This window comes from Halyomorpha halys, unplaced genomic scaffold (assembly GCF_000696795.3).
Source record: "Halyomorpha halys isolate HHAL.00 unplaced genomic scaffold, Hhal_1.1 Scaffold7.1, whole genome shotgun sequence".
Classification (NCBI taxonomy): Eukaryota; Metazoa; Arthropoda; class Insecta; order Hemiptera; family Pentatomidae; genus Halyomorpha; species Halyomorpha halys.
This window is the reverse complement of record NW_027110368.1, coordinates 1,538,174-1,560,402: the sequence shown is the minus strand read 5'-3', so window position 1 is coordinate 1,560,402 and position 22,229 is coordinate 1,538,174. Positions and strand designations below refer to the sequence as shown.

The 22,229-nt window shown below is 29.5% G+C and overlaps 2 protein-coding genes across 7 annotated transcripts in view; one reads left to right on the top strand and one right to left on the bottom strand.

Annotated features, from left to right (window-relative positions):
- Positions 1–10,928, bottom strand: part of LOC106677207 (sodium/bile acid cotransporter 7-B) — a 15,611-nt gene extending 4,683 nt beyond the window's left edge. Inside the window, exons 1-8 of one of the 5 annotated variants that reach the window (XR_010843737.1) lie at positions 10,542–10,928; positions 10,229–10,454; positions 9,593–9,743; positions 8,060–8,309; positions 7,131–7,253; positions 6,870–7,017; positions 5,674–5,864; positions 5,515–5,584 (exon numbers count right to left, since the gene is read on the bottom strand). Coding sequence is in view for 1 of the 5 variants with exons in the window: in XM_067048530.1 (XP_066904631.1) it covers positions 5,846–5,864; positions 6,870–7,017; positions 7,131–7,253; positions 8,060–8,309; positions 9,593–9,743; positions 10,229–10,454; positions 10,542–10,668 (1,044 nt within the window). In the remaining 4 variants the exon portion in view is untranslated. Of the gene's footprint in view, positions 1–2,373; positions 5,865–6,869; positions 7,018–7,130; positions 7,254–8,059; positions 8,310–9,592; positions 9,744–10,228; positions 10,455–10,541 lie in introns of those variants that run through there. The other 4 variants (XR_010843736.1, XR_010843735.1, XR_010843738.1 and 1 more) reach the window with 4 other exon arrangements.
- Positions 10,929–13,194: 2,266 nt separating this feature from the next.
- The window catches only part of LOC106677130 (putative fatty acyl-CoA reductase CG5065), an 18,911-nt gene continuing 9,876 nt past the window's right edge, over positions 13,195–22,229 (top strand). Inside the window, exons 1-3 of one of the 2 annotated variants that reach the window (XM_067048529.1) lie at positions 13,195–14,800; positions 20,392–20,443; positions 20,525–20,738. In XM_067048529.1, the coding sequence (XP_066904630.1) occupies positions 20,544–20,738 (195 nt within the window). In that variant the 5' untranslated portion in view covers positions 13,195–14,800; positions 20,392–20,443; positions 20,525–20,543. The remainder of the gene's footprint in view (positions 14,801–20,391; positions 20,444–20,524; positions 20,739–22,229) is intronic. The other variant, XM_014414850.3, reaches the window with a different exon arrangement.

Sequence of the window (22,229 nt, the reverse complement as noted above, 5' to 3'; positions counted from 1 at the left end):
AACTTTAATACAGCCATTTTATTTGTAAGTTTAATATTAATTGTAACTGTAATTGTAATTATTTAAATTTCAGCATCACACAAAAAAGAAATGAGAGACTGTTACAAAACGAAGAAACAACTGTAAATCTTAAAGAAAAAAGTTCTATCATGTCTGGGGTACTTGACAAAAACTTATCACCTTCCCTTAAAGATAATATAAGCTGAAGAATAAAAGGAATTGTGATAAAATGTAAAATAAAAAAGTCATACTGGTTATTGGCTTGAATTTACAAAGTTCAATATGATTTGTAATTTAGTCTAGTCAAATTGCCTATCAATAAATTAATTTTTTTAGTATCTGTAGCAAGCTTTTGATTTTTTATTTTATTATAACATTTAATTCATAATAAATAGGAAATCTATGCACCATTTATCACCTTATGCAATACAATGCAATTTCTTTTTTTAGAAAGTTCATAAGAATTTAGTTTTAAACAGCAAATTCCACAATATTTTAAGCATTCAAAAGAAGAATAAATTAAATTATTTAATACTTAGAAGTGGCATTACAGCTTTCAAGTCCTGCCAAACTAGATAGATTTTTATACATAATTACAAAAGTTTTGAAACTATAACATTTTTTGGAAGCTTGTATATAATACACTGGTTTTATTGTTACTATACTAATGAACACAACAAAAGTTCGGATAGGCAAACAGTGAGTGAGATAGGAAGGGGAAAAGTAAAATAAAGTACCTTTTTTCCCCCAATTATCTTCAGATTTATAGTTCTACAGAAAAAATACCCTTACTAAAAATAATGACTAATTTTCTACTAACAAAGTCCACTTCATTTTTTTTCTGTTGAGTCCGAAATATAGGAGATGAGTGGGAATGTTGGGGTGTCATAAAAATGATTATGATTTCTTTATAGAAATAAAGCATTAACCTCTCAATAACAGCTTTAATAAACATGGATGGGTCAATTATACATCTTTTCATATAGGTGAGGGTTCCTTACCCATTCAAAATAGGAAAAATTATGGGAGGGTGAAGGGGGTTGGAGACAAGAGGTGGAACCAAGGTTGGTCAGTTTCTTCTTTAGCTTGAATTTCCTATGCTACATTAGCTGTGTGATGAGTGATATTGGATGAAAAGAATTATTGTTTAGAACATTTGTTTCAATATCTGTAAATAATCTGCCTGGGGGAAAGGTAAATTTACGAGCTGTAAAAAAAGTGTAGTCAGGAATATTGATACCCCAAGCAACTTAATTGTTCAAGAAAAGTATGCTAGAAATTATTTCACTAACAACTTCTTAGAGGTGTCTTACTTCAAATGAAGCAGTAAGTAGTAGCCCAAAGGTAAATTCTTTAATAACAAAAGTAGACTGTGAATTGCCCTGTGTGAAGCAAGAAGGGCCAATTGCTACATTATAGTACTTAGAGACGGTGTTTGTTATAAACAAAGGTCATGGATGGTGAATATGCTGGAGATTGGAATACTTACTTCCGATCTTATTATCATGTAGACATTTTGCAAGACATGGTTTTGTCTTTAAAGTCATTACCAAAGTCTTTTAATCATAGTTTTTCATAATTAAGAGTTATTGACAGAAGTTTGGTCTGATAACGACAAGCCAACACTATTATATATGCACTCTGTGAAATGCTCACAAGGATTCACATATGGTAAACCTGAGTGTTTTGAATAAGTGAGTTATTGGCGCTTTTATGGCTTTCATATTTATTATATTACTCACTAGGAGAATTCTTCGGTATAGCTATTTCTTGGAGCAAACATGAGGATTTTTAAGAAGGGCTGATAAATAAAAGGCTGCAGTACACTTTGAACTTGGTTTGGAAATTATCTGCTCTTTCGATTAATTTTTTTATCTAAAATTATATTAATAGCATCTGGTGTTATTGTAGATGGAACTCTTTTAAAGCTTTGAAAATAAAGAATAAAAAGAGTAGTCAGATGATAGGGTACATTCATTGCTTATATTCATATAAACGAAATTCTATGTATAAAAATTGTTTCGAACTTAATTATTTCTTTTTCTTATGTTTTTATTTGAGTCCATGTTTCGAAGCCATATAAAAAAATAATTTTCATTTTTTCAGTTTCAACCCCGAAAGGAATGGCCACTACTTTTTTACTTAGTTTTTTAAGTTCTTTACACTTACTTTTTTAAGTAATTACTCGTGTATCCTCCTAAGAAAGATGAGCGGAACTAAATCTTAACTCATTTGAATGAAAGTCATTGGAATCAAAACCATTCCTCAGGGTTTGAGAGCAGTTATGCTACCAAATATACCATGGCGAGGAATCTTATGGATCTTAGTAATGAAAAAAAAGTGAAACAAATAGTTTTAAATAATTGACACATACAACATTCAAAAATAATTTATTTAATGATTAAGTAATTTAAATAAATCACAATTTGACAGTATTTTGATTTACAGAAATACCTTTTGGTTTTTATTTGTGCTCTTTAATGTTACACTAATTAACAAACTGTTATTGAATTGAGTATAAGAAAAAATCAAACCAGTTTATTGTAATAAAATGGTAACTTGTATATCATGTAGAATTTTCCTCTTGTAGTACAATAAACTAAACAATAATACTGAACTTAATTTAATTAATTAAATAAGAATTAATTGAATGTCTACAGACTCTGTGTGGCTGAAACATTTCCTTTACATCTAAAAAGTGTCAAATTTAAAAGATCATAATAGAATTTTATTTTATTAAAAACAAATTCATGATTTAAAATTGGTTGTGACAATGAAATCATTACAACTATCTCAAGAAATGTAAATCTACAGTAAGATAGTTAGTATTTTTAAAATAAACAGTAATTACATCCAATAGTTATACTTTAGATAATATAGCGGAAGTGAAGGTTTTAAGTTTGAATGAACTTAGACATTGACCAAGAAAAATTATATTTTTAAAATAAACAAGATACCATTACACTAATTAAACTTGCTACCCTGATTTTTATTATTTTTTAATCCAAAAAGTCTAAATCATTCTGAAATAATTTGCACCTTTATTCCAAAGGTAATAGGCAATTCTAATTTTGAATTTACGATACAATTGTAAAAGAGTAAGAGAAAAATATTAGGTGATTATATTCCCATTCACTTTTTGACTAACACATACAAAATGATTTATGCCAATATTTCTAAAAATTTGTTTGTGCGATTTTGAGACAGATTGATAGTAACAAATAAGGTTAATTTTATAAGAAGATAAAAAAAAAGTAATAAACATTTATTGCACAATTAAGTTCTATGACAAACATATGATTATTTCCTATCTAACAGGTTTGTTCCAGCATGATTCGCACTTGTGAGCGCATGAAGCATACAGGAATTGGAATGTAAAGATTGTACCATGCATTCACCCATAAATTTGATAGTAGTTTTAATTAATTTTGGAATAGACCTAATATGATAAATAATAATAATAGAGAACTACTACAATGCTAACGAAAAAATTACACTAATTCCTTCATAAAATGGAACTCTAATAATCTTTCATGAGAGATAAGATAAATAAATAATATATAGCTAATAATAATAATAATATAAGAGCTCTTTTTCATTCTGGGGCATTCCAACAGGAACATATTTAAATTCAAATATTCTTTTTATAAAATTGAGAAAATCTTTAGTATGGATGAGAAATAATATTATATCTCAATTTTATTATTTCATTTATATTGATGTCCCATTTCTATGTCTTTTTTTTCTTTTTATTTTTTTTGTTATTTCAAAAAGGCATTAGAGTTGACATATTATTTCAATAAATCTTTTTTTTTAATTGGTGCAATAACCTACTACTAAGTCCCTCCCCACCTCCTACAGCAGCTTCCACCAGTTTAATTCATGAACTGTCCTTAATTTCCAACACCAAGCAAAGTCCTCTTTATCTTCTCTAACATCAAAGGTTTGGGTGGCCTCTTTGTGTGTTGTCATACATTTCTCTTTCTGAGTTTTTTTGGGATCTCTTAAGGGGACCCATCCTTGTGACCTGGATCTGACGATTCTCACATCAGGCTCATTTAACAAGAAGTAAACCTCTCTGTTCATGAGCCTTCTCCATGTTGAAACATCTTTGGACCGTAAATACCTGATAAGTCACAAATAAGAAATATTTTCCCTTGAAACCCTTGATTTCAAATATCTTCTTCTTAAAAGATAAGTTGCCCAATAGAACTGATTCATTAAAAGAAATTATCCCTATCGAAGGAACACTTACCAACTACATTCAGTATTATTAGAATATTTGAACAATGGTTCAAACAATAATTAAAGACATAGAGAAACTGCTAATTGAAATAAAAATTCCTTCTTTCATGGATTTGACAATACGTACATGTGAAGATTTTAGTTGAATAGGACAACCTAAATCAAATTTGTTTTCAAATCACTTTCCAAGGAATAGAACCTGACATAAGTACGAAGCATATTAAATATTCTACTACGGTTCAACGGGTTACCATATAGAGAGAATAAATATATATATATATGTATACAGCTGGAAGCAACTAAAGACAACAAACAAAGAAGAAAAAAAAGTAATTTGCTAATATATTTTTTAATTAAATACATGGAATTTTCACTTATATTGGATGTCATGGTTTCCATAAAATCACTAATGGAAGTTATGTCTGTTAACAATCATATTTCCTTTCCAAAAATTTTTTTTTTATAAAGCTTTCTTAAATTAATTTAAAAGCTTTATTTTTAATTCAAATGGATTTCTTAACAGCGTTCGAAAATTCAATTTTTGTTTCAAGCAACAAACTTTAAATTTGCTTTGAAGTAAAATAATTTCTTGTATAAATCGGTTACTGATATAACTTTGAAATGACTTAAAATTAGGTGGAGTTGCAGGTCTAAAATACCAGTATTGTAAAATCCTAATTCCAAAAATAAATGTGAAAAATGTATTGAGCACCAAAAAACTTCAGGTTTGTTGATTTTTGCCAGAATAAGGATTATAAATATGAAATATAAACCCTCTTGTCAACCTAGTGAATTTGAGTCAATCTGTAAGTTTTGTCTAAACAGGGATGAAATGATGAAGGACTGTAATTAGATTTTAGTTGAGCTACCTAGGTCATTATTAATCATAGAGAGAAAAAAGGTATATAGATACTTGTTTCATTTAGTATATTTACAGAAACACATACATATCCCATATCTAGAAGGAAAGAGGTACAAATAAAAATTTCTAAGTTCAGAAATTTTAATGTTTGGAACCTTATCATTCTAAAGCACACCCAGCCGTAAAATATCAGACTAAACCAATTGATATAATCATGGGGGTTTGTTTTCATGTGTAACTCAACCTGTATCAAACCGATGTTTGTTCTCTCAAAGAAATGTTTTCGAGTTGTGTTCATTCATTTTGGATTTGAGATATATATTTAAATAATACTAGGAATGAGATTTAATTATTCATTAAATTTAATCACAGAGACTATTGGCACTACTTAAAGTCTAAATACTTACATCAAAATCTTAAGATAGGACAAGGCATATGAATAATACAAGACTAATCATCTTCACAGCACTTCTGAATCTACATTTATGGTAAAAATGTTTGAAATAAATAAAGACTACAAATTATACTTTTGATCTTAGATTTCAAATTTAAAAAATAAAGGATACCTTTGGTAATAAATATTCACTAAGTAAAATACTTCTTTTTTGTTCCTAAATTTCTTTATAAATGTCATAGCATTTGGTCACCAAACTGGCCATGGTTGTTCCATGAAAACAACAAAACAAAACACAATCAAGTCAGTCTTAGAAATTTTGAATTTCATTAAAGTTCAATGACTTATGGAAGAAGCTTCATCCTGAAAGAAACAATAATTTAAAATTATAATAATGTCTTCAATGTTCAGTAAAAAAAGGCAAATAGATTCTGCCTTTTTTACAGGAATAGTCATTGAGCTTAGTTAAATATGTAAGAGTCAATTAGGAGGTGCAGCAGGTTCCTAAACATATAAATTGTTTATAGATTTATAAATAATAAGATAAAATTAAGTAACTATTTCATAATACTATTTTGATCATTTGAATAACAACTTTTTTTTCTCTCCTTTGAAGACCACAATCTCAGATAAGATAGCATAAAAAAACAATGTGACTTCATTACTGGTCAAGTTAAAATGTTTTAGATTTAATTTATACCATTTCCAAAGAAATCAAGATTTCCTTTTTGTTAATATAAAGTTTAGAGCAAAGTACCCATTATTTAAGGTTAAATTTAGGCTTTTGAGCAAAAATAAATAATCAATTTTTTTTTGTATGAAATCTCATTTAATTTACATATTTTTGGATCCCTCTTAATCCAAAAATATTACCCTCTGTATCCAGGATTTTTTTATTTACCCAAACTACTGAACCGTTTTCATTTAGTAACTAGTTCACAGTCGAGAAGGTCATAAAAATTTAAAGAAAATATCATCTGTAATGGAGGTAAAGATAGTTCAATCCTTGCCAAAAACTACAATTCTTGCTCCTTTTATTACGGTTTTGATCTACTTTAGTTTAGATCATGAATGAGCCCAAGTGAAACAAAATCAATGCCTGCCATTCTTCATTAAAAAAGACTTTCCTTAGACAAGAAATAATAAAAGACGTGAAAAAACCAATGAATTTAAGACAAGTAATAATTATATACAAGCAGGAATGATTTATTAAGAATAACTCTATTTAGATGCTCACCAAATTGATAAATGTAAAGTATTGATTTTGTAGAAAAAAAAATTACTTATAATGAAATATCTATATATTATTGGTCTTATTTAATAATTTAAAAAACAAAATTATGATAAAATAGTTAATAATGTGCATACCTATTTTTGTTGCTGATCATCCACAATTTAAATGGTGGTGCTAAAAATCCACCAATCATAATTTGTATTGGCTGATACAATAGCAAAGGCAACATAATCTGTGAAAAATGTGAATACCCAGAAAACAATATTCGAAGAATAGGAATTCCTGTAAAATAAAAATAATAATAGTAATAAGATATAAGGAAAATAGAACAAGTCAAATTTATTATATTTAAACATTACTATTAGGCATGGGTATAAAAAGAGAAATAACCTTACCTAGTGTTAAAGATTTATAACTCGAGCAAATTGTTATAGCAACAATGTCTGAAGCAGAATACCATGGAAAACACTGTGACGTGTGGAAACAAATGTACATACACATCATATGAAACAGCAAAACTAGAATAAAACAAATTTTAGAATTATTGAAAGGATTAAAATCATTTTCACTACTTCACAATACCGAGACTTTTCTAGTTACTACAATGCATCATTACTTGTATAAAGTTCAAGTAAAGACAAAACTAATTTTCAAAAGTCTAACGTAAAACTTCCAAAAATTAGTAATTAATTCATAATAAAACATCATACTTAATAATAATAATACTCAAACGAATTATGCTAGAATTCAGAGAAAGTAAGCAAAATCCAATAAAGAAAATTTAATGAAAAGAGACTTTTACAAAATCCAGTAATTGTTCATGAAGTAACAATTTCCCTATTTTGCATAGCACACAGTTCTAGATTAGATGGCTGAGTCAAAAATTGATATTTGGTTTGTAGGGAGAGGAGGATCGACTTAATTAGCAGTATGAAGGACAGATCTTTTATGACATTCGTGCAGGAATTCATTATTTAAGAAATCATAAAGTTTTTTATTAATGAAATCATTAAATTCATACAAATGCTTACTCAATTGAAGGCACAGTCTGAGGATACTACGCTATCTCAGTGTAACAGAGAACTAAAGGATGGAATATTACATATTTATTACATACATCAATTATATCTATAAAAATAATTATAGTTAATATTTTATTCACTCTGGTAATCTATTCTCTTAGGAAATATTAAACATTCAAATTATAAATGAACTTACATTGTACTGAAATTCAGTAAAAATCTTCAGACTTACTCAAAAATTACTGTATAACTAATGTGTTTATACTTATAGATATCATAGAAACGTAGTTAAAGATTCTTACCAAGAAATATGGAAAGTACAATATCCACCGCTGTCATAGAAGTGTCTTTGGCATCAACAAATGCATCACAAAATGTTGTGTAAATAATAAAAAGAAGAATCAACTGTCCAATAAATGTCAAAGGTAATGATTTAGTGCTTCTGATAATTTTAAAGTGCTTAAGAAAGATTCCAACAGTCAATGGAATAAGCACTGTTTGTCCCAATAGTAACATTGAGCCCAGCATAAATATGAGGGCTGTCGATCCTGACTGAAAAAAGAAAAAATACTAATTAAAATGAATCTCAGAAGCATTTATTAAATTAGGAAACCTATTACTACTTGGAAGTTATAGGATAGCTCAGAAGAAAAGGCATTGGAATTGAAATTCTTTGACCTATAACAGAAATTTTTTTTATAAAATTGGTTGTTAAATCTGGGGTTATGAGACCCTCTTAGCTCACAACTATCCTCTACAAAGAGGGCATTTTCCCTAATATTGGTTAAAGGAAAAACAGAGGTTGATTATGGATGCTAACCACATCCACATCCATGTATAACCATCTAAATACTGAACCCAAAACTCTTCATAGGTTGAAGTGGTACAAGTGTAATTTATTTTTATTACATCTAACGGGTTGTCAGATTTATGAGGAATTTGAAACATACAAAGCTATCACTAATTTCATACTTTCAACATTTTCACATTTTGTCTAAGAATCTAAATATATTTAGTAATATTAAATACTACATATTAGAACTGTGATTCTCTTGAACAAACATAGTCAGAACAATTTGTCAGATAGTTACTATCTTAAAGCATAACAAAAACTGTAAGAATGCCCAAAACAGTATTTGAGGATTATAAGGTTTTTTTTTAACAGCTGAAACTCATATTTGCTTCGGAGATGAGAACCCCGAGGTTCATTGGATGTTATTCAGTAAACAAATGGGTTTTGTTTAAACAAAACTTATTAATAATATTAATCATCATAAGTTATAATATTGAGCGAAGTTTGTGTCAATGTGGTGAGGACTGGTGAGAAAAATGTTCACTTTGGTAAAAGATATGATCTTATTAAAACACTAAAATCATTCATTCAGTGGAGTAAAAAATATGGCATATTGATTGCTGATTAATAGTTATCAACAAAAGTGATGTCAAAAGGTAGTAATAGCCAAAATAATAATTCCAATCAGCAGAATGCTATAACTAGGGATTTATAAAAAAAATCACAGAACTTTTTAACTAGTGCTCATGATGTGTAGGAGAAAGCAGTATCATTAAAAAAATATTATTAACATATTTCAGAATCAAACTATTTTTTTAATAGATTGCCTGTCCATAAATTATGCAAGTATATTATTAATAATATGAAAAATATAATAAAAAAATCTTTAAAACAAAGGAATGTACCAATCCAGTTTATTTTAGGTTAAACATATTTCCTCCAACTGACCTTTCACTTTCATTGATTTCAAATATTTTTACTTTGAGAACTGAATATTCACTCATATAAGATCCCACACAGACCTGAACTGTTCTGTACTTACAAAGTACAGCAGCAAGATAGGTGATATTACGATTCCAATAAAACTGCCCAAAATTGAATTAAATACAGCTGCAGCTTCATTTCCTCCAATAGCTTTCGTTATGATGACAGCAGAAGAAACAGGAGGAGGCATGCAACTGACGGTAAGTAAACTAGAACACAACAAAAAAATTTTCCAACTCATAAAATGTCTTTAAGAGGTCAAATATTTGTCAAACTATAGAAAATTTAAAACATAAATTAGGCAAATAGCTGATTGCTCTTTTATTTAACATAAAGATAAGGTAATATTTAAGATGTGTAATAGGAAGAATAATTTGAAAGCCACTGAGATTAAGATAATTCATCATTCTTAACAACAAAAATCTATGAAGTAGTGTTAAGAATTAAGTAGTTACTTTATTTATAGTTTTGAAGTGCTGTTTATTTGAACATTGACTATGATCTATATGAAACAGCTCGTTTTATGATTACTAAAAAATAATAGTTTCCTCTTTTTAATCATAAGAAAAGTTATAGCCAACTTGAAAAGTGGGTGTCATAAAGTTTTGTATTAAGTTTTAATATGATTGTTAGGCTAAATTATTCAAATTATAATACAGACTATCTATAATACACTAATAGATTCAAATCTTACCCTTGCATTATCCAAACATTTATTCCACTGAAAAGGAATCGTAAGATTGTAGTTAATACAAGAACCATGACAGGTGTACATATAAAAGTGAAGCACTGTATAAAAGCGTGAATATGATAACTTGACGCTGCATTTATCAATTCATCCATTGTCATTGAAATGCCAGATATAAAGAATATAACTCCAACTGATAAGTATTTTACAGTCCATTCTGGGTGTAATATGCCTAAATTATACAAACAAATTACATTCATACTCAAACTACATCAATTTCAAAACAAATTAATAAAAATGATTGCAAACTGTTAAATACCTCCAGTTGCACCAAGTGAAGGAAAAGTTTCAGCTAATAAAATAATAGGAAAAATAGCAATAAAAAACCAATGTTTTCTTAAGAGTAGATTAAAATTAAGAGAATAATAAATTTTCTTTTTCTCCATTTACTTCAATCAATGATAATTTCTCCCATTGGCGATTATGTTTGTCCAGTTAGCACTAAGATGTACTTAAGAATTCGAACTATTAGTATGATAGACCATTTACGGTATTATTTATTTGAAACTGTAATTAGTAATTGAAGTGTATCATTTAAATTTCTATTGGCTCCTGATAAGTAGATAAAATTAATTTGATAAGAATATGATTACAAAAACATAAATTTTAAATGGAAATTACAAAGAGGTGCAATGTAACCTTCGCTTAGTTGTCAAAAGAGATAACAAAATTTTTTTTTTACATTTTTTCGGAGGCCAGAGTAGTCGATTTAATTTTTATTTCTTCACTCTCTTCATGGGCATTTCTGGCATACTGTGTGTTTAGCCTAAAGGTTACTAACTTATTCTAATCAGATTGGAAAGTTCGATATTTAAACGTGGATCTCCGACGAAATTAATCTCAACCCGTCCAGGCCCCGATGGTACCCGTTTGCTAAGCCATTTTACATAATGACAAAAGACCAATTACCCACCAAAATAATTGTATTTTACACATTTTTAATAAGACGCCAGAAAGTATTCAAGTGTTCGGAAAAACACAACTAAATTAATTAATCCATATGAGGAGAGGATGGTTAGGGGTGTGGTCAGAGAATAACACAAATAAGTAAAAAAAACTTATTTGTTTGTGTTATTCTCTGACCGCACCCCCAACCACCTTCTCATCATAATAAATACTTAGTTAATTTAATTTAGTTGCAATATATTGCAACTGACATTGATATTACTAATTTTAAAAGTATCACTTGTTCGGGCTACATAAATAAGACTTCAGTGGAAGTCTTGAGTTAAAAAAAAAATCTGTCTCTTGTATTTTTCCATCTTAGTGGGTAATTATCAGGGATTGGGGAATCGGGTAAAATGGTTTTACGTTATATGAAGAGTGCTAGAGCAGTGTCACACCAGTCCTTCGACTAGTTTTTCTAGCTAATCATTGGACACTTTTTTATTAACAAGTTATTATTTTTCCTTAGATATTGAATTTTAGGACTTAGGCATACCAAGACCATTTGGGGTCCATTACATATTTATTTTTGGAGCCCGGGATTGATTTATTTTTGAGGCATGGGATGAATATAATTTTTGAGCCTTGGGCGGATCTTTTTGATAGGCCCGAACAGGATACCTTTTTGTTACGCAGGGTGGAATCATTTTTGGGGCTCGGGGCTGGTACAATTTTTTCTTCGAGAAACCTTCCAACGCCATAACTGTTGAAGAGGTGAATACAAATTTCAATAGAATTAATTTTAAGGTCAGAAATAATCAAAACAAAAAACAATGCTTAAGAATAATGTTTTCCCACCTATCATAATTACAATTGGTAATTTTGATATGTTGCGACAGTTAATTATAGAGGGGTATTCATATGACAGTTAAATGTGGCATTTAACGGGACTATTAGTCCACTGACATTACTTCTACTATCAACTATTACGTCAGACCCAGTTCGTCAATACTGTCGAGACAGTAAACTTTCATGACATTAAATGCTGTCATGACTGTAAATATCAACAGTTATACTTTTGTCGCAATAATTGTAAAATCGTTCACTGTCAAGGCGTATGCATGTGATAGTTAACGTGACAGTTGCTTCATTGCATCGTACTATCAACTATCACATCAGAGATAATGTGATATAACAATGATGGATGTAACAATTATTCAGCTACAGTTATAACGATTCTCCAACAGCGGGTATTCGTCGGATAAAACGGGTATTTTTAAGATGCTAAGTAGGTATTTTGTCGGGTGAATCGGCACCAATGGACTTTATAGTTATATTTATATTTGGGCGATTCTCAAGTGAAGAGGCGGATTTTTTGAAACCGGTGAATCTAAACAAAAGCTGTAGTCATAGGGGAAAAAATTCCTGAGTTCCCTTCTTTGCATTTAAGTGAATACATTCATTGCCCTCGTGAACACAATTTTGATGTTAATTTGGCGTGCTACTTAATTAAGAAGCTGTAGGAGAAAAATCTCTTCGTTTTCTCAACTTCTATTAATAGCTTTAATGATTAGTATTTTTTATATGTAATTAGGAGTCACTATTGAGCTTTACAATTAGAAAGTAAATTATAAAATTTAAAAATAAAAATTTAATTCGCTATGTCATTAAACTACTAAATCATACTTAGATGTACACTTTTCTATATTATTTAGGGAATAACTATCTAATTATTTATATAGCTTAGGAATAACTGTCTAATTATTTATGTAGTATTAGGAATAAATATTTAATTATTTATCAGGAATACAAATTTAATTCGATATGCTATTAAATTATTAAATTATATTAAGATATAACTTTTTTATAATGTTTTAGGGTTTAGAAATAACTATTTAATTATTTATTAGGGGAAAAATTGTAAGTCGTTGTATTATTAAATTATATTAAGATGTTACAGTAAGCAATAGGAATTTACCTATGTATACGTATTTATATTTATGCTTTTATTGTCATTCAATACTAACCACTATTAACACCAAATCGGCAAAACTTCATGGCTAAAAGATGTATATATTAGCCAGAAAGTAAGTCTGAAACATGGATCTTTGAAAAAATTTCCCTACTATACTTTCTTTTTGTCTCAATTGTTTTAGTAACAAGTGAGAAACGAGGAGGCTTTTGATATGATTTATGTCTCAGTTTACCGCCATATGTTGATCCGCGTTTCTGGAAGCCACTTCTTTATGTTGTGTATACTTAGGGTTTGACCACAATAATGTGACGCCACACAGAACGCGATATCTTGTGTGGTCAGACTAGTGTTCATGATCCTTCTGGGTATTATGAGCTCGTTTTACGAAAAACACTTTCTATTATTATTAACTTTGCGAAAGACAGTAAACAGAAATAAAATACGATGTTGGGTACATCAGACCAAAGAAGATAGAAGAATTAGGAGAATATCACCACTTATGCATTGAACTAGAGTCCCATGAAGAACGATTTTTTAGGTACTTTCGTGAGTTACATGAATGTTTCGAGGAACTGCATAATGTAATTAAAAAGAAGATTAAAAATTGTTCAAAGAACTGGAGAATCTCTACTACGCTTGTGCAACGTGCAAATTGTTATAATATTCGTGTGAACTATCATACAGAAACGTGTATTTGCGTACAGTTTCAATGAATGCTTCTGTTTGGTCTGTCATTTCAGCCGCAGGCGTAGACAGCAGTAAGGCAGTCTTGCGAGAAATCTGTGAATTTGTACAAGTGGATCGCTAGTTTTCGCGATAAAGACTGACGTTGGTGGGAGGCAGCGTTCTGTCTGACAGTGGTGATGTAACATTGCGTAGTAAAACTGGACCGCCTGACTACCTCGGTCAGATATCACTTAAAATAATTACATAAAAATTTATATATGAACCAATGATTTCATATTTATTACTCAAAAAATGCCATTTCGTGCATTAAAACCCCAAAATTTGCCAATTCGAGCAGTAACCCCAAAATGTGTAATTTAGTTCAATATTAAACTAGTGTTAACAAAAAGTTCTTTTCATAATTCGAGTCTCTGTCGTGGTCTGCCAGAGTTCGTAGAAAGGAAACAGAAGAAGCAATTGCGTAAAGATTTCTAGTGATAAGCATGTTAAAAGTTTTGTAACAAAATCTAAGCTTATAAATGCTATATATTTATGTAAATTTTCTGTCGGTGTACTGGGAAATCAAGCCAAAGTCATTGAGAAATATCTGATCTCAATCTAACACGTGATCCTTCTATATCGGCCACTACTTTCTTCTTGTACAGAAGACACTCCTTTGGTACATCTTATTCATCTGGTTTTTGTTTATCAGAACATTAAAATCCGTTAAACTACCATTGACGATTATTTCGAATATCATGTTTTGCGTTGTTAAAAAGAGTGTTAAATTTCATTATTAATATAATATATATTCAGTTAATTTACCAATGAATCGGATCAATTGAAAGATGTACCAATGCTTACGCATAATCCATTACTATGTACATATGATTAGGAAGCGCTCACCTCCCTTGACCTTCCAATTTAATTTACAGGATGCTTCAGTCATAAGTGGTACTTAAGACAACACCCATATATATTGAATATTGAAGGTAACTTATTTCAAATACTGAGTAAAGGTACTTTTGTAGTCTAATGATCAATTTTACTAGTTTCAATTTTGGATAAGCACAACCTAAGTTAAAAGTTACAGAATTAAAAGGGTAAATTATGCTTAAAATCGTGAATGTAATGTGAAAAGCAATATATAAAAAAGCGTGGAGATACAAAAGGATACTAATTCTAATTTTAAAAACTTTTCAGAAAACATAAAAATTGGAAAATTAATAGCTGACTTGATTGCAGGGAGATAGTTCGTGTGGCGGTCAACAAAATTGTAAAGATTAACTATTTATTGGTAACCAACGCTTCATCCCATTTTGTAGGGCTTCATCAGAACTAAATAGGGACAAAATAAAATCATTTTAAATATGATAAAACAATTAGGATATACATAAAAAAAGTTATGTGAAAAAAGAGGAACGTAATGAGCTAAAAAAAAAAAAATAAATGTTAATAATTAGGAATTAAATATTACATATTAATAGATGAATAATAAACAGATATTAAATATTAATTATTGGTATTCTATTTATAATTTTTTTTAGCTTACTACGTTCATCTTTTTTTTATTTAACTTGTTACACTATTTTTATTTATATTGTAATTGTTTTATCCTCTTTACAGTGTTAGTATCTTGTCTCCATTTATCCCTGATGAAACACTACCAATGTTAATAATTTGTACTATTTTGTTTCTTTATTGACCGCCACCCGGTCTATCTTCCTATAATCAAGATATAACAATATTCTTAACTCAGGGATTTTTCCCTTCTGAAAATTAAACCAAACTTTACACGTAAACATAAATTGAATTTAGTACGTTTTTAGGGCTGAAGCATTAGTTTCCTGAGGTAATAAATCCCTGGAGTAAGAATGTACTTGGGGTACAGGAAACATTTTAAATTTCTATTTATCCTTTATTACACTCCTAATACGATAAAAATGACGAAACTTTGTTTTTGTATGAAGTTAGCCTGTTGTATCAAGATTGATCTGTGCCTAAATTGAAATTGCACTTTGATAATTTTGCTAAACCAGCCACATACTCAGGAACTTTTAAAATAAATATAACAAAAAACAAATAATAAGTTTCTAAAGTAGATTTATTTGAAATGTTTCACCTTAGAACGTTTTAAAATGTTGCTTTACTATTAAAATGTAAATTAAATATAAGTAAAGGGAACTTTTATAATTTCTAAATTACGAGATGTGTTCATTCATTTTCCACTCTTTGTCTCATTGAGCACTCTTCCGATTCCATAAAAGAAAATGCTGTCTGTTTTCATATTTCAATATAATCACTCGCAGTTTAAATTCTAGAAATTAATTTAAAATATTAGTTAAAAGGTGGCTTCCATACTTACGAATATACAAATGTTATTAGAATGCCCCCAAATTAGAAATGAAAGAATTACAAATGGGTAATTCTTTTACAAATCTTTTGAAGTCATAACTTATCACATTTACTTATTGTATTATTAGCTTAAATACAGTTTTAAATTTAAAAAGAAAAAGAAAAAATATTAGTTAAGAAAAAATGTATCCAATATTTAAAGGTTTTCTATTGTATTTAATTGATCAACATTTTTTGAACTACAAAAACAAACGTTTTTTTCTCTTGTTAAATAATATTTTTTATTTTCGTACCCTCAAATCACACTTTTTTTCAGTTTCTTTTGCCATAAACGAAATATGATGCATTGCTACCCCTTAAATGGTATTTACTGGACATACAAAGTTCTTAATATACTTCATACGATTTTAAAATTATGGGGAACTCTCAGTTTCAACAGAAAACACACCTCCAAAAATAAAATAAGTTTTTGAATTTTTGAAGGCTATTTCCTCGCTAAAACTACCACAGTGCAAAATATAACAATACATTTTTTTATTTCGATTTTTCGCAATCATTTTTTTGACCAAAAAGATACATAGCCAATGGTCAGTAATGGTAAAATGAACTTTAGAAAATAATTTAATGCTGATTTTACTGCCGAATTATTAATTTTCAAGGTCTCTCATTTCATAAGGTTTATGACGAATAATCATGATAAAATGAAAATCATAAAAATTTGTTGTAAAAACAAAAGGACTTTAACTATATTCGAAAATGGTAATTCAAAATGTATTCACCTGTAATTTTTCCTTTTTTCCCGGATGTTGTAAAAAGAGTGAATGTATTGGAAAATGTCACATTTAGAACTTAACTTAAAATTTCTCTACTCCTGTTTTTAGGTAGAGGTTTTCTTTGCCTGCTATAATAACTTTTTTTCTATGGTTTATTTTGGAATACCTTACAGCATGTTCTAACTCGATAACAAATTGATTGAAATAATTTTTGTAAGCTTTCAACTCAGATCTGAATACAGTAAACACTTTTTTCCCTTTAGAGATATCTGGAAATAAAGTTAAGATGTATTTAAAAGTAAAAATATTTCTGTGGGACAATCGAATCTGGCTGTGGTAGATATTTTTATATTCTGTCACTATAGCCGTGAGTCAACCCTGTGGGTTCTGGAGCCTTCCTTGGGTCCCACCCAGCCTCATAATGTGGGTACCTTTAATTAGGGAATAATCTAACGGTTGAGTGTGATCTTGAAAAAATCACCACCTTGTGAGGTTTATCTAAAAAGAGTAGTTTCTTACTAAGTACTGAAACAATGACCCATCATGGGTTGTAGCGGTTCATATTATTATTATATAGTTGACTTTAGCTGTTAAACAGACTGGATGGATTTAAGAAAATGTATTATCATTTTTTAAAAATGTATATTCTATTATTGAAATTTCCAAATATAAATATAAGCTAATAAAATATACATTGTTCTTCTTTGGTTCTTTTTATCTCGTTTAGGATGAAAAATACTGCTGGAGAAAAACCATGAGGATTGACTAGTTATTGTTTCTTATGAGAAGTCATAATTTCAATGGGTCACTTTCATCCTCCTCTTAGTTGGCAAATATTATTTTAAAACTAATACTCTAATTTGCAATCCGTACACTACTGAAATTGCGGATGTTTATGTGGCCTGCTGGATACCTTTTTCTAATCGGTGCGGAAGATCCAAGAAACGAACGGTTATGTTTTTTGTAAATGATTATCCAGTGTGTTTAAATCGCATTATCAGTAATTTAAAAAAAAATATTACGCTATTTATTTGCTTTATTGCACTATGAAAGTTTGTTCTGGTTGTATAGAACCTTCACAGCACTCATTGTTTCTATTATATGCTGATTAATCCTTGAGGTCAGGAATTAATTCATATGATTAGTTTGTAATCATCCGGTTAAACGAAGAAAGATAGAAATGTTTTAATGAAAACGGTTAACAACTACATAATGGTTCAGATGCTTTGTATTCACCACTAGATTCATCATCAACTCCAACTATACAGTCTTTAACAAATAAAGATGTTTTAGTGTCTTTTTCATTCTTTTTTTGGTTTCAGGTACATAAGTAGCATAAGCCTTCAAATTTGATTCAACCTTCAAGTCCGCAACATAAAATCCCTCAGAAGACCTTTTTCCAACTATTTCGATATTATTCTTAACAATTTTCACTTTGTCTTTAGAAAAAGTAACGTATCCACCGTTCAGAGTTATTTTATTTACAAATGATAAATTTCTGCTGAGATCTTGGATGTATGGTACATCATATCTTTCAGTTAGCACTTGTCATTCTTTACACAACCTACCATTTTGGCTGTCATGGATGGACAATTCTTTTATGCAAGACCTACCTCAGCATCAATAGGTTGTGTCTGTGACAATACAGTTATATTGTTGGTCATACGCTTCGCGGAACCCGAATCTAAGTCCCATTCAGTTGATGATTCACTACAGTCTTCAGCATGAAAAGAAACTACTGACGTTCTGTTTTTACAAAAGAAACAGTCCTTCTCTTGATGGTTTGTTTTTTTACACACACCACAGGGTTTTTTCTTGGTTGCGCAGTTTTTACTCAGATGTCCTTCTTTAGAGCAAGAAAAACATTTCCTCTTTTCAGGAGTAGTTCTCCAATTTCTTCGTACATTGGTTTTGAACCCAACTGGCGTGTCTGTTTCCTCAGTAGAATTTGAGGGGCGTCTTTCCTCAGCCATCAATCTTGTTATTAAATCAGAAAGCGTTTTCCTGTCAGAGTCTATGCTTTTCCAAGTTCATAAAAAATATTTATACTTTTTGGGGAGTGTAGTCAATACTTTGAAAATGACCATATCATCTGATATATCATTGCCTAATAACTTCAATCTAAATGCCAAATTTTCAATCGAGCTTATGTGACTGGCCAAGTCTATCCCATTCTTAAATTTAAAATATAATAATTCTTGCAAAAGGTCGAACTTTTTCTTAGAAATATCTCTTTCATATATTTCCCATAATTTGGAAAGCATTTGACTTGCAGTAGTACAAGTCAAAATAAGAGTTAATGCTCTCTGGTTTACTGTGGTCACGCTGGTTTTAGTATCATTTTGTAAGTAGACCTTATAATCTTTACTTTGATGGTCTCTGGGAGGCTCAAAATCTTTAGAAATAACTTCAAACGCCCCGCTGGCTTTAAAGAAGATATTTACCTTGAATTTCCACATTTGGAAGTTCTCAGATCCTTTCAATGGCTCAATTTGATTTATTTCATTGAAGCTAGTGAGATCCATTTTACAATGTTACTGCTTGCGAACTTAAATGTTTTTACGTTACGAAGTATTTGAACTCATACAAACACCAGCGAACTGTTTTTACTGCCTCACTACAAATTTTAATTTTGCAAACTATCTGGGCCAACCTGTTGAACACGGGTGGATGTGGACACAAATAAAATTTTTTTACTGTTTTATTTGTTACGGTTATATAACATAAAACGTTCTTACTGTAGTGAGAACAAAGAAGTGATCACAACAAAAGTTTGATAATTACTGGCCGTTACAAACGGTTTGTGATCAACAATCGATATATTCACAGTTTGCCACAGAGCAACTTACATAAAATAAAAAATGAATTTTTATATCACACTTCAACAAGTTGTAACTTTTCTAAAATATGAGATGCTATGGAGCACTTTACGATTAATAATTCTGGAGACAGTTTTTCAAGAAGTAAGATTTTTTTCCAAATGGTGATAAATCAATATTTTGTGAATTAAGTTTGTCAAATATCATGGAAACTGGTACTTCGACTTCCTGCTACTACTTCTCAATTCAGAGTTGATACAGGTCTGAATGTCATTCACCGAAGTGGTACATTCTTGGTATTTACCAAAACAAATTCTCAAAATATAGATTTTTCATTATTTAGATATTTTTTTAAAATGTATATCGAGAACTATTTAACAAATGAGATCATATTTTAGAAAATTTACTCTACTTAACATGATATCCGACAAGTTTTTTTTTTTACTGTTGTAAGTATTTTTAAAAATATATAGCTCTGAATGAAAAATTAATTTTTTGAAACTGAACACTGTCATCATTTTTTATTCCTCCCAATTATGATTGACAGTCATCAGTTTTGATGAGTAACTATGTACCTAAAGTGTTTATTAAGATTATTAAAACTTTGGATGAAATAACTCCTTTTTTTCCCCTCAGACTCTTGGGCTAATATTGCAGGTCTCCCTCTGAGCAATAAGCATCGAGCCAGGTTAGATGATAAGTAGCTAAGCCAGATACCAAAAACTATGATCAATGCTTTTTAATGTTCTATTAATCTTTTATGTTGCAGTGTCACTCTATAAAATAAAATGAAAGTGCCAACTATTCCTGATTTTTATTCACAACAACATATATTTGTCACTGGAGCAACTGGATTTATGGGAAAGGTATTAATAGAGAAACTATTGAGATCATGTTCTGACTTAGAAATTATTTATGTACTAGTGAGGAATCGGAAGGACAAATCAGCACAAGAGAGATGGCAAGAAGCAACTGAGGCCCAGGTGTTTATTATTTTTTAAATAAGACTTAATATTGAAATAATCGAAACATGTTTAATTTGCCTCTTAAACACTAACCAAAAAAATCTGTTTGTTTTAATTTCCTACCTTTTTGAATTAGAAATAAAATTATTAAAACAGCAGTATTTAAAAATTTCTTTTTTATTTACAAAAATGCGTTCACTCTTGTTGTGTTTCATCCTCTGTAACATAACATTTTGGAAATTTTTTAATAAATCACCATTTTGAAATGTTTTCCTATTATATTCTAGTGTTTTTTCGGTAACTCAGCCAAATTGTAATTACTATAGTTATAGAATAGAGAAAATATATATATATATTTTCTCTATTCTATAACTATAGTAATTACAATTTGGCTGAGTTACCGAAAAAACACTAGAATATAATAGGAAAACATTTCAAAATGGTGATTTATTAAAAAATTTCCAAAATGTTATGTTACAGAGGATGAAACACAACAAGAGTGAACGCATTTTTGTAAATAAAAAAGAAATTTTTAAATACTGCTGTTTTAATAATTTTATTTCTAATTCAAAAAGGTAGGAAATTAAAACAAACAGATTTTTTTGGTTAGTGTTTAAGAGGCAAATTAAACATGTTTCGATTATTTCAATATTAAGTCTTATTTAAAAAATAATAAACACCTGGGCCTCAGTTGCTTCTTGCCATCTCTCTTGTGCTGATTTGTCCTTCCGATTCCTCACTAGTACATAAATAATTTCTAAGTCAGAACATGATCTCAATAGTTTCTCTATTAATACCTTTCCCATAAATCCAGTTGCTCCAGTGACAAATATATGTTGTTGTGAATAAAAATCAGGAATAGTTGGCACTTTCATTTTATTTTATAGAGTGACACTGCAACATAAAAGATTAATAGAACATTAAAAAGCATTGATCATAGTTTTTGGTATCTGGCTTAGCTACTTATCATCTAACCTGGCTCGATGCTTATTGCTCAGAGGGAGACCTGCAATATTAGCCCAAGAGTCTGAGGGGAAAAAAAGGAGTTATTTCATCCAAAGTTTTAATAATCTTAATAAACACTTTAGGTACATAGTTACTCATCAAAACTGATGACTGTCAATCATAATTGGGAGGAATAAAAAATGATAGTGTTCAGTTTCAAAAAATTAATTTTTCATTCAGAGCTATATATTTTTAAAAATACTTACAACAGTAAAAAAAAAAACTTGTCGGATATCATGTTAAGTAGAGTAAATTTTCTAAAATATGATCTCATTTGTTAAATAGTTCTCGATATACATTTTAAAAAAATATCTAAATAATGAAAAATCTATATTTTGAGAATTTGTTTTGGTAAATACCAAGAATGTACCACTTCGGTGAATGACATTCAGACCTGTATCAACTCTGAATTGAGAAGTAGTAGCAGGAAGTCGAAGTACCAGTTTCCATGATATTTGACAAACTTAATTCACAAAATATTGATTTATCACCATTTGGAAAAAA